This window comes from Cetorhinus maximus, chromosome 19 (genome assembly GCF_964194155.1).
Source record: "Cetorhinus maximus chromosome 19, sCetMax3.hap1.1, whole genome shotgun sequence".
NCBI lineage: Eukaryota > Metazoa > Chordata > Chondrichthyes > Lamniformes > Cetorhinidae > Cetorhinus > Cetorhinus maximus.
This window is the reverse complement of record NC_135897.1, coordinates 29,960,190-29,970,807: the sequence shown is the minus strand read 5'-3', so window position 1 is coordinate 29,970,807 and position 10,618 is coordinate 29,960,190. Positions and strand designations below refer to the sequence as shown.

The window sequence follows — 10,618 nt, the reverse complement described above, 5'->3', positions numbered from 1 at the left end:
ATAATCCTGCAAATACTGAAATGAAAATGTGAAAAGCAAAACCGAAAAGTCACGTTATACTTTTTCCTCCCCGAGACTTAATCATGCGAGCAATTTGAGACCAAAAGCACACAAACCTAAGGCTAGGAACTAAATCTTTTCCAAACACTATAAATAAGACTAAAATTCCAGGCTTAGTCTTTAGCTCCAGCCTAAAATAATTCATAGCGTTAAAATGGCACTGGAATGTGTGAACATCATTCAATTTATGTACATCTGATGGTCAACAAAGGTTTTAAAAATAATCCCTGTGTATACAAGCCCTTAACGGACCCTCCCCAAGCTTAGGTAATGTAAATTATGTGGCTTCTCAATTTTTTTACGCAACAGCTTTTAGCATTCAATTGTAGATGGGGGTTATTGGGAAACCTGAAAAAAGAAAGTGATGCTAAATGATAAGTATATTCAACTCAAAAGAAAAAATAAATTGTAGAAAGAGCAGTTTCATTGTAAAGTACTTCTGCCAATTGTGTACCTCAGACTGCGATTCTTGGGTGTGGGGCACAGGGCATTACTGCTGACAGTTATGAAAGGCGAGTGTCATTACTGCTTGCTGTGGATTATAAAAGTATTGTGTACAGGAAAATCTTAAAATAAAATAGCTCCACTAGTTATGATTCAACGTTATCCTACGTAAAATCTAATCTATAACACACCAGAGGATATGATATTAGGGCTTTGTAGGAAATCGGCCAAATAGCATGCCATAATTTCCTTTCACTTCATATATCAACATATTCGTCTGGTATGTGGGAGGTAGGTGTTGGCTCCAGTTAGGACGACGGGGTTAGATACTCACAGCTCTTTTTGGTGCAGTATAGAAAGCCTCTCTTGTGTGTGTTCAGAAGTAAGCATCTCCCAGACCATTTTTTTCTTCCCAGACCACACAAGCTATCAGATAGTTCCAGTCTCAGAAACAAAATGGCTCAGTGCAGACGTTGGAACCTGCTTCCATGGACAATCTTAGGGACCACCATTCTCATAGCACTAACAGGTAGGATTGCTATTCCATTTCTGGCATATTGATTCATCCAGGAGATTTGACTTACTTCATGGAGTTGCCATCTTCACTTCTTTATGTGAAATGATGCATTGAGCAATGTTCCTACATTATCTGCTCTAATATATATTTATAGGTGTATTCTTGTGATCAAAGTATGTGTTTAATTTAATACTTAAAATTATACCATTATATAACAGGGTGCAAAAATAAAGATAATTCTCCAGGCAGAAATTTGCTGCAGCAGCTATACCTGAAATCCAGAGACTGGGCTGAGTGCTAATGATTGGGACTGGCTTTCAGACAGAAGGGTTTGGGGAGGGGTGGGGCGGGGGTGCACATTTTTAGCTGCTCGTATAGGGACAGTCATTAATTCCACAGCTAGAAATCTTAAAGTTAGCGTTTCAAAAATTATTTAACAACGTAGTGAAACATTTCAATCTTTCATATGGATGGTCATTTCCCTTTTATTTTAAGGTCAACATTTGTGAGAAGTATGTATGGGGGAATGAATTTGATAATTTTAGACAAAATCTGGACAAGATAAGTGCTCACATACTTTCAATACTGTAGATGCCTTAAAAGATTATTTGATATTTTATAGTCTTTTAATTGTGCATCATTGGTTTTATCTAAGTTTATTCTAGCAAATGCAAAAGGAAAAAACAGAGCTACAAAGCTTAAATACAGACCTGAATCAGTCTGAGGAAATGTTTTGCCAGTTGCACTGCAATTTGGAATTTTTTCAAGATCTACTGAATTAAACTTTCTCACTCAAGCCTTCAATGTAAACCAAGGGAATGATGGCCAAATAGGAACAGAATACGGCTTTGGTATACTTGAGGAAGTGGTAAAACTAGTCATGAATGATTAGCTGCTGCAGAAAACCACCAAGAAGGAAAGCTATGAAGATAGTTAGGTACTTGTTTGACAGGCACAGACTCGATGGGCCGAAAAGCCTTTTTCTGCACTGTAGACCTCTATGACTCTATGACTACGGATGGAGGGATAAGCACACATGTTTTAGCTGGGACGAGCTTGTTATTTGTCCTTCCTCAAATATATTTCTGCTATGATATAATGAAAGGAGTAAAACAAATCTGAATTTTCATTTCTCATAAAAGAGATCTTATATGGGAATAATACATGTAGTATAGTTTGCAACTGCTGACATTTTCTAAACATTCACTGAGGGATTAATGTAACTTTTTTTTAATGTGACTGGGAAATACCCAGTTCATCACTTTATGTGACACATACAATGCTCAGATAGTATCTGCTTGGTGCTGGCCTGTTAACAGTAGTTGTGCAATGCCTAAATACTGTTTGTTTTAGCATGGGATGTTAACAGGGTTGGGAGAAGTTGCTTATAGAAACATAGAATAGAATTTTACAGCACACAAGGAGGCCATTCTGCCCTTCTCTTTATTGCCATGTTTTGAAAGAGCTATCCATTGGTCCTATACTGTCTGTTGAATGAGATGTAAAAGTGTTTAACGGTATACTAAGTCATAGCTTCTACTGAAGGAACTTTCTGGTCCTAAAACCTAATTTTATATTTATGGAATATCAAATTTCTCCATTCCATGCTAAAAATTCCATGAAATTTTATAATTTTTTAGAATTTCTATTTTAGTTTGTTCTATTTCAGTTTCCATTTTAATCCCAAATGTATGCCCCAAGCTTTATTTTACATTCTGTAAAATGGTAAAAAGTGAATAATTAAACCTGCTTGTTATTTTCTGCTTTTCTGTTTGTGAGAATTTTTCAAAGTGATTGCCTGTTTAACCTGCTTGATGATGTCACTGTTGCTGGACATCAGAGATCCACCATGGTTGGTGTCAGAGTGAAATTAATAGCAGGAAAAGAGAAACCCATGGCCAGAGCTTGTTAGATCTTTGTGGGGAGCTGCCTTTCAGGTCAGCATTGAGCATCATCGTTTTGCCACTGGCTGGAAAATCCGGGCCATTAATAATAATATTATGATCACTGTTTTCCAAATGCTCCACCACTGCAAGATGCTTCACTTTCCCCACTTAATTTCTAAGAACTGGATCCAGCACAGATCCTCTCAATCTGATCAGGAATTAAGTTTTCTTTATGCCTCCCACATTGCCATTTACACTGTTACCACACTGTAGGCATTTATCCATATGCACTCTAACCCATCTTAGTCTGTCTTACATTTCCCCCCCTGCCTGATCCTTCTTATTTCTGGATATTCTTTATCCTAATGCTATTTGTCTCTCTGAGCCTTACTGCAACTTGTTATCTCCTCTCTACAGCTTCATCCAGGTGACCCAACCTCTGTCAAATTTCAACTGTGAAGGGAAAAATTGTTCTCAGTTATTGAAGATATTTGGGCTGCTATATTAAGTACTACATAATCAAATTTATGGACCCAAATTCTCTCAAAAGATTGATACAGTTATAATTGAAAATTACAAAGTTAGTTTGGTGACCCAGTGACAGTGAAGGAATGGCGATATATTTCCAAGTCAGGATGATGAGTGGCTTGGAGGGGAACTTCAGGTGGTGGTGTTCCTATGTGTTTGCTGCAGTTGTCCTTCTAGATGGTAATGGTTGTGGGTTTGGAAGGTGTTGTCTAAGGAGCCTTGGTGAGTTCCTGAGTGCATCTTGTAGATGGTACACACTGCTGCTACTATGCATCGGTGGTGGAGGGAGTGAATGTTTGTGGAAGGTGTGTCAATCATGCAAGCTGATTTGTCCTGGATGGTGTCCAGCTCCTTGAGTATTGTTGGAGCTGCACTTATCCAGGCAAGTGGAGAGTATTCCATCACACTCCTGACTTGTGCCTTGTAGATGGTGGACAGGCTTTGAAGAGTTACATGTCACAGGATTCCAAGCTGCTGACCTGTCTTATAGCCACAGTATTTATGTGGCGAGTTGAGTTCAGTTTCTGGTCAGTGATAACCCCCGGGATGTTGATAGTGGGAGATTCAGCAATGGTAATGTTATTGAATGTCAAGGGACGATGGTTAGATTCTCTATTGTTGGAAATGATCATTCCCTGGCACTTATGTGGCATGAATATTACTTGCCACTTGTCAGCCCAAGCCTGGATATTTTCCAGTTCTTGCTGCATTTGGACATGGACTGCTTCAGTATCTGAGGAGACACAAATGGTGCCGAACATTGTGCAATCATCAGCAAACAATGTCAAAGGCAGTCATTCTCACTTCACCTCTGGAATTTGGCTCATTTGTCCATGTTCGAACCAAGGCTGTAATGAGGTCAGGAGCTGAGTGACCCTGGCAGAACCCAAACTGAGGGTCAGTGAGCAGGTTATTGCTTAGGAAGTGCCACTTGATAGCACTGTTGATGACCCCTTCCATCACTTTACTGCTGATTGAGAGTGGACCAATGGGGCGGTAATTGGCCGGGTTGGGTTTGTCCTGCTTTTTGTGTACAGGACATACCTGGGCAATTTTCCACATTGCTGAGTAGATACCAGTGTAGTAGCTGTACCGGAGCAGCTTAGCAAGGGGCACAGCAAGCTCTGGAGCACAAGCTTCAGTCCTATTGCCGGAATATTGTCAGGGTTCTTAGGCTTTGCAGTATCCAGTGTCTTCAGCCGTTTCTTGATATCACGTGGAGTGAATTGATTTGGCTGAAGTTTGGCATCTGTGATGCTGGGGACCTCCAAAACAGGTCGAGATGGATCATCAACTTGGCACTCCTGGCTCAAGACTGTTGCAAATGCTTCAGCCTTATCTTCTGCACTGATGTGCTAGACTGCCCCATCATTGAGAATGGGGATATTTGTGGAAACTCATCCTCCAGTGAGTTGCTTAATTGTCCACCACCATTCACGACTGGATGTGGCAGGACCTCAGAGCTTAGATCTAATCTGTTGGTTGTGGAATCACTTAGGTCTATTGCTTGCTGGTTATGCTGTTTGGCATGCAAGTAGTCCTGTGTCATTGCTTCACCAGGTTGACACCTCATTTTTAGGTATGCCTGGTGCTGCCCCTGGCATGCCCTCCTACACTCTTCATTGAACCAGAGTTGATTCCCTGGCTTGATGGTAAAGCTGGATTGGGGAATATGCCGGGCCATGAGGTTACAGATTGTGGTTGAGTACAATTCTGCTGCTGCTGATGGCCCACAGCACCTCATGGTTGCCCAGCCTTGAGTTGCTGGATCTGTTCGATATCTATCCCATTAAGCACGGTGGTATTGCCACACAACACGATGGAGGCTATCCTCAATGTAAAGACGGGACTTTATCTCCACAAGGACTGTGCAGTGGTCACTCCTACCCATACTGTCATGGACAGACGCATTTGCAGCAGGCAGATTGGTGAGGATGAGGTCAAATATGTTTTTCCCTCACTAACTGCCATAGACCCAGTCCAACAGTCATGTCCTCTAGGACTCAGCCAGCTCGATCAGTAGTGGTGCTATCAGAACACTCTTGGTGATGGACATTGAGGTTCCCCCAGAGTACATTCTGTGGCCTTGCCTTAACCCTCAGTCCTTCCTCCAAGTGGTATTCAAAATGGAGAAGCACTGATTCATCAGCTGAGGGAAGGTAGCACGTGGTAATCAGCAGGAAGTCTCTTTGCCCATGTTTGACCTGATACCATGAGACTTCATTGGGTTCGGAGTCAATGGTAAGGATTCCCAGGGCAACTCCCTCCTGACTGTATACCACTGTGCCGCCAGCTCTGCTGGGTCTGTCCTTCAGGTGGTATGGTGATGGTGGTGTCTGGGACATTATCTGTAAGGTGATTCCGTGGGGATGACTATGTTAGGCTGTTGCCTGACTAGTCTATGAGACAGCTCTCCCAATTTTGGCACTAGCCCCCAGATGACATTGGTGAAATCAGCTGAAAAACAAATGGACATCTGTTAATTTTTGCAGAATACACTTGTTCTGCTTCATGTCTTTGAATAACTGCAAGCAGCTATTTCACAAGCTGCTGCCAGGCAACTTCAAACTATTCTGATTCCTTTACTTTTAATAGAAGCAGTGTGAAACTGTAATTCCATTTTATATCTTAAAGCAGGCAGCTTGAGAAAAATGGGCATTCGGAGAATTGGCTTGATATTGCCTATGATGTGGGAATTGTATACTTTTCACTGCGAAGTTTCTGCTTTTCTTTCCATTGCTGTACGCACTCTGAGAATCAATAAGCTATGTTGGAAAACCACTACAATCTGTAACAGGTTAATTTGCCAGTATCTATACATCAATAGTTTGAAAGTTTAATGTATTATAGCTGTCACACAGATAAAACAACCAATGCTGCTGTACCTGTGAATTAGACACGATTACCTGGTTGTTCTGGGAGGGTGGGGGATCAGGGTGGGGGCAGGGGTGGGTGTGGGGATGGGGGACCATTGGTCAGAGGAGAGGGGGAAAGAAACTATAGCCAGGCAAAGACTTTGCAAGGGTAAGTGACTAATATACTAAGTCTTTACAACTGCTTCCATGGTCCCATTTTTTCTCAGATGGCGGGTGCTGGGATTGGAAGACCCCTGCACCAGAGCCACTAGAAGTGTGTGGGCTGGGAATTACGATGGGGATTCCCCATTGATGGGGTGTTCAGCAGCCCTGGAGTCTATCGGTCTTTGTTGTAGCTGCCACATTCCTGTGCTCGGGGAGCCTAATCTTTGCCAGATTTTCCATGCATCCTTCCTCCGCCATTCTGCTGTAACGATATACACTTCTCCTTTCCACATCTACATTTGTCATCACCTCCTTTTGCCTTGTACAATCATCACTTTTTCCATTTAATGGCCCCTGCCCTGCACCCAATCATAGACCATTCCTTTTGTTTTGCTGTTTCTCTCTCTGCAACTCCTGAAACATTCCCAGCGGTCTCAGTTTTTATTTTGCGTTAGTTCAGTTTGTACCCTTTTCTGTTGATCTGCACCGGCTTTAAAAGCTGCACTTCCCTGACATCTCCCAGTTCTGCTGAAAGGTCACCGACCTGAAAGGTTAACTCTGTTTCTCTCTCCACAGATGCTGCCTGACCTGCTGAGTATTTCCAGCACTTTCTGTTTTCATTTCATATTTCCAGCATCTGCAGTTTTATTTTTTGCTTTTGTGACTGCTATATTGGCAGGTTGATCTGTAGCATGGTGTTTGTAGCAGAGGGTTGTCACAACAATACAAATTGAATTTACTGGCATTAGCCTTTAGAAGGTTGGAATAGTATTTCTCCCTTAATAGATGCATAGCAGTCTTTCTTTTAGATTATTCAAAGCTAATCATGAATATAGGAATGATGTGTAGTTTCATTTAGATTGCAGTTATACTGCTGCTTTCACATCTGTGTGAAGCGGTTTCGGGGGCACATGAAAGCGAGGGTGGTCGTATAGCCTGTCCTGACCTGATGCCTGAACACATGGAAGCCAAGCAGCATCTGACACTGCTCTGAGTTTGTGCCACATGCACATATATCCAGCCCAGTTTGAAGCCACCCATCAGCCTGACAGTTTGTTAGATATTTAAAATTTTATGGAATGGTTTTAATGTTATGAGAGAATGGAATCTCTCTTCTTGCTTCCCTAAAATTAAACATTAAAACACCTACAGAGCTCCGGGCATATCTTCAAGCATGCACATACAGAGCTCCTTTGTAGCTGTGGTTTCTGAGATCTGGGTGGAATGTGCAGCTATTAGTATAACTCCAGTCTCCTGATGACACACCACATTTTACATTATGAAACAGCGAACTGCAGTGCAGCTGCAACCTTTATTTGCATTTGCCCTTGTGGTGATTTGCCAAGCTATTGTTTTATCGACTTTTGAAGGCTTTTCCAATGCAAAGATCTTGAATGGGACTTGCAAACTTCAGTAAGCATCTGTAAAACATAGGGGTGCACCCTTCCTTTGGTTTGATGAATATACTAAATTCTCAGGTGATTAAGGTCTTTATTACAACTCAGTGTTGAGAACTCCTGTGGTTAGATTCCTCTCCAGAAGGTTGAATTGTTCATTTTCCACGTCAAAGCTCAAGCAAAGAATGGCCACTTGAGCAAGATACCAGAGGCTGCCGGTACCTCTACACCCATACTTCAACCTGAACGACCAATTTCAAGAGAGGAGGAGAGAAAATTGATGGGACAATAGGAAATTTGTTCATAGTTAAGATCCAAATGTAAAGGTACAAAAAAAATGCTTTCACATTTCCAAAGTCCTGTGTAGTGTTTAAAAAAAGTCTCTTTCAAAGCTTGAAGAAAAAATGTAGTCAGCCTTTCAGTTTAAGTTCAGGAAGGAGCTCCTGCATTGCAAATGAAAGCACCTCGTTTTTCAGTTAGGTGGGCTGCACTTACACAGTGCAGCCATCAAATGTTTGGTCACTCTTAAGTTTTGATAGGCGCTTCACCAGCAGGAATAGAGTGGGCCAAGTGTTGTATCCTTCTCTGCTATGTAACATGGAATATAGCGAAAATGAATTCATAAGCATCAGATTTATGGTGCAAGGACAGTCTGTAGAAATGGAAATTTCTAGTTGTTTTAGAATGTTTTATTCAAAGATTTTATTGTTGCCTGCAAGGTTCCGATACCTGGTTAAATCAAGATGCCCGACCGATAGCTGTAACTACATAAATGTTAGGTCTCTATTTAGCAGCAGGCCCAAAAGAGCTGAAACTTAAAGTTGGGCTACTGAGGTTACTGGGAGTCAGTGTCAGTGAAACTGTTTACTGTGGAGCAAGCAAAGCAGTTCTGTGTAATGTTTGGACTTCCTGGGATGAGGTGGATCATTGAAGAATGGGACATTTGGATCCATTGAATACGCAGGGAGGGGGTCGACATTGTTTTGAGTTCAAAGACAGTAGTGCTTCCTCAGTGTAGGTCTTTATTGAACTGATGTAAAATGTCTACTTACAGGGAGTCGTGACCTCTGTCATGAGGCAATGACTATGGCAAGCCAGATAGGGTATGTAATATTTTGCATTTTAAAACACAAATATTGCTCTTATCATAACGAACAAAAGAGACAAACAGATATATTCCAGCACATTTCCAGCTCCAGGTTTAATCTGTGATTTACTCAAATAGGCTAGAGCATATCCTAATGTTATTTTCTTTTGGGAAGTATGTGTAAGTGCTGGCTGTTTTTTGGTAGTTTTAGGGTTCTCGGTTCCAGACGTCTCATGCTACACCGAGTTCAAGAGCAGCAGAACTGAGCCTCTGTTTTTCAGTTCTGCATCTGATGGCTACTGTGTGAGTGTGAAATATGCTGAGGTTTCCAGCCTGTGCCGAGGAATCTAGCCTCAAGATGTTAGTCAACCTTTGCCAGGAACTTTTACAGACTCGCTTTTGTCGCCGAGGCTTTCATTCTAGTTCGAGCAGCTGGACTGAATAAACAGATAAACAACTTGGTTTAAACTTCTGTGCTAAAAATAAGAAGGAAAAACTGATGGCATGCCAGGTAGCATGCAATTACTTTGTCGATTTCTAATCTGTTAATTTCCCCTTGTGACTCTCATTTATTACCCTTGCATACGGTGAGCTACCTCCTGGGAAAGGCACATGAAGAAGATTAGTGTCAAGAGAATGAAACTAATTTTCTGAGAGTTTTTTCTTTGGTCTGCATAAGATATTAAGTGGAAGAAAATGTTCTCCAATTGGTATTCTCTATAATCTGAGGAATAATCTCTGACAAATATTTTTCAGAACATTGATGTCGGAAAATGGAATTTTTTTCCACATTGCTGATAATTTTGGAAATAATTCTATTCTAAGAAGATTATATTTTGAACTGACTATAGCTTTCCCAAATTTGGCTCTGCATATGTTGTAGTTAAACCTGGGTTAAAGTGGCAGTTCTCCACAATATGCTCACCCTTCATTCTACCATTAGATAAACTTGGCTTTAGTGAGCTGCATGGTGCCATCATTCGCTTTAGGGTCAATGACTGCTGAGTACCTGCTGAATTCCAGTGCTTGGTTTGAATGTTCCAGTTTTCTTGGCCAAATCTCTGGTAAAAATCTTCTCTGCAAAACCCACTCCTCCCCCAGCCCCTGCCCCCACTTCCCCCAAGCCCAGAATCTGGTCAGATTAGTGTCCTGCAGCTCAGTGACTGATCAGAATTGGTCTCTCATGGGTTTATTGAAAAGGCCTCCTGCATCACAGAGCCTGGTCAGTGAAGCTTCTGTTACACTGTTTTCTTTCAGCCAATTCTTTATCTAGTTTGGATACCGATTGCCTTAATTTGTGGAGCAGACTTTCTTTTCTCCTTCTGGCTGCCACTTAACAGGTTAATTTTATACAGGCAATCTTCAAGCTTCTTCCTAACAATCAGTTCCATTATTTTGCCTATGCCAGTACTCTCACTGCAGGTAAGTCACCTCATCAGAACAAATGACAACATTCAAGATGATTACATCATTTATTTCTACTTTGGGGAAAGCTGTTGTATTCTGCATTTGAAATAAAATCTTGGGGAAAATAGTCAACATGCTTCTCACCTTGTTAAAAGAAAAGTTTCTCCATTCATGAGTGGGGAATCATTCTTGCCACCAAACACATCTTCTCTTCACACCCCCTGGAGGCATTCCATAGGGATCATTCCCTCCGTGACACCCTGGTCCACTCC

General features: G+C 41.5%; 1 protein-coding gene across 1 annotated transcript in view; it reads left to right on the top strand.

Moving 5' to 3' along the window:
• The first annotated feature begins 896 nt into the window (after positions 1-896).
• snorc (secondary ossification center associated regulator of chondrocyte maturation) overlaps positions 897-10,618 on the top strand; it is a 33,812-nt gene continuing 24,090 nt past the window's right edge. The window contains exon 1 of the mRNA XM_078564515.1: positions 897-1,033. Coding sequence (XP_078420641.1) covers positions 961-1,033 — 73 coding nt within the window. The 5' untranslated portion in view covers positions 897-960. The remainder of the gene's footprint in view (positions 1,034-10,618) is intronic.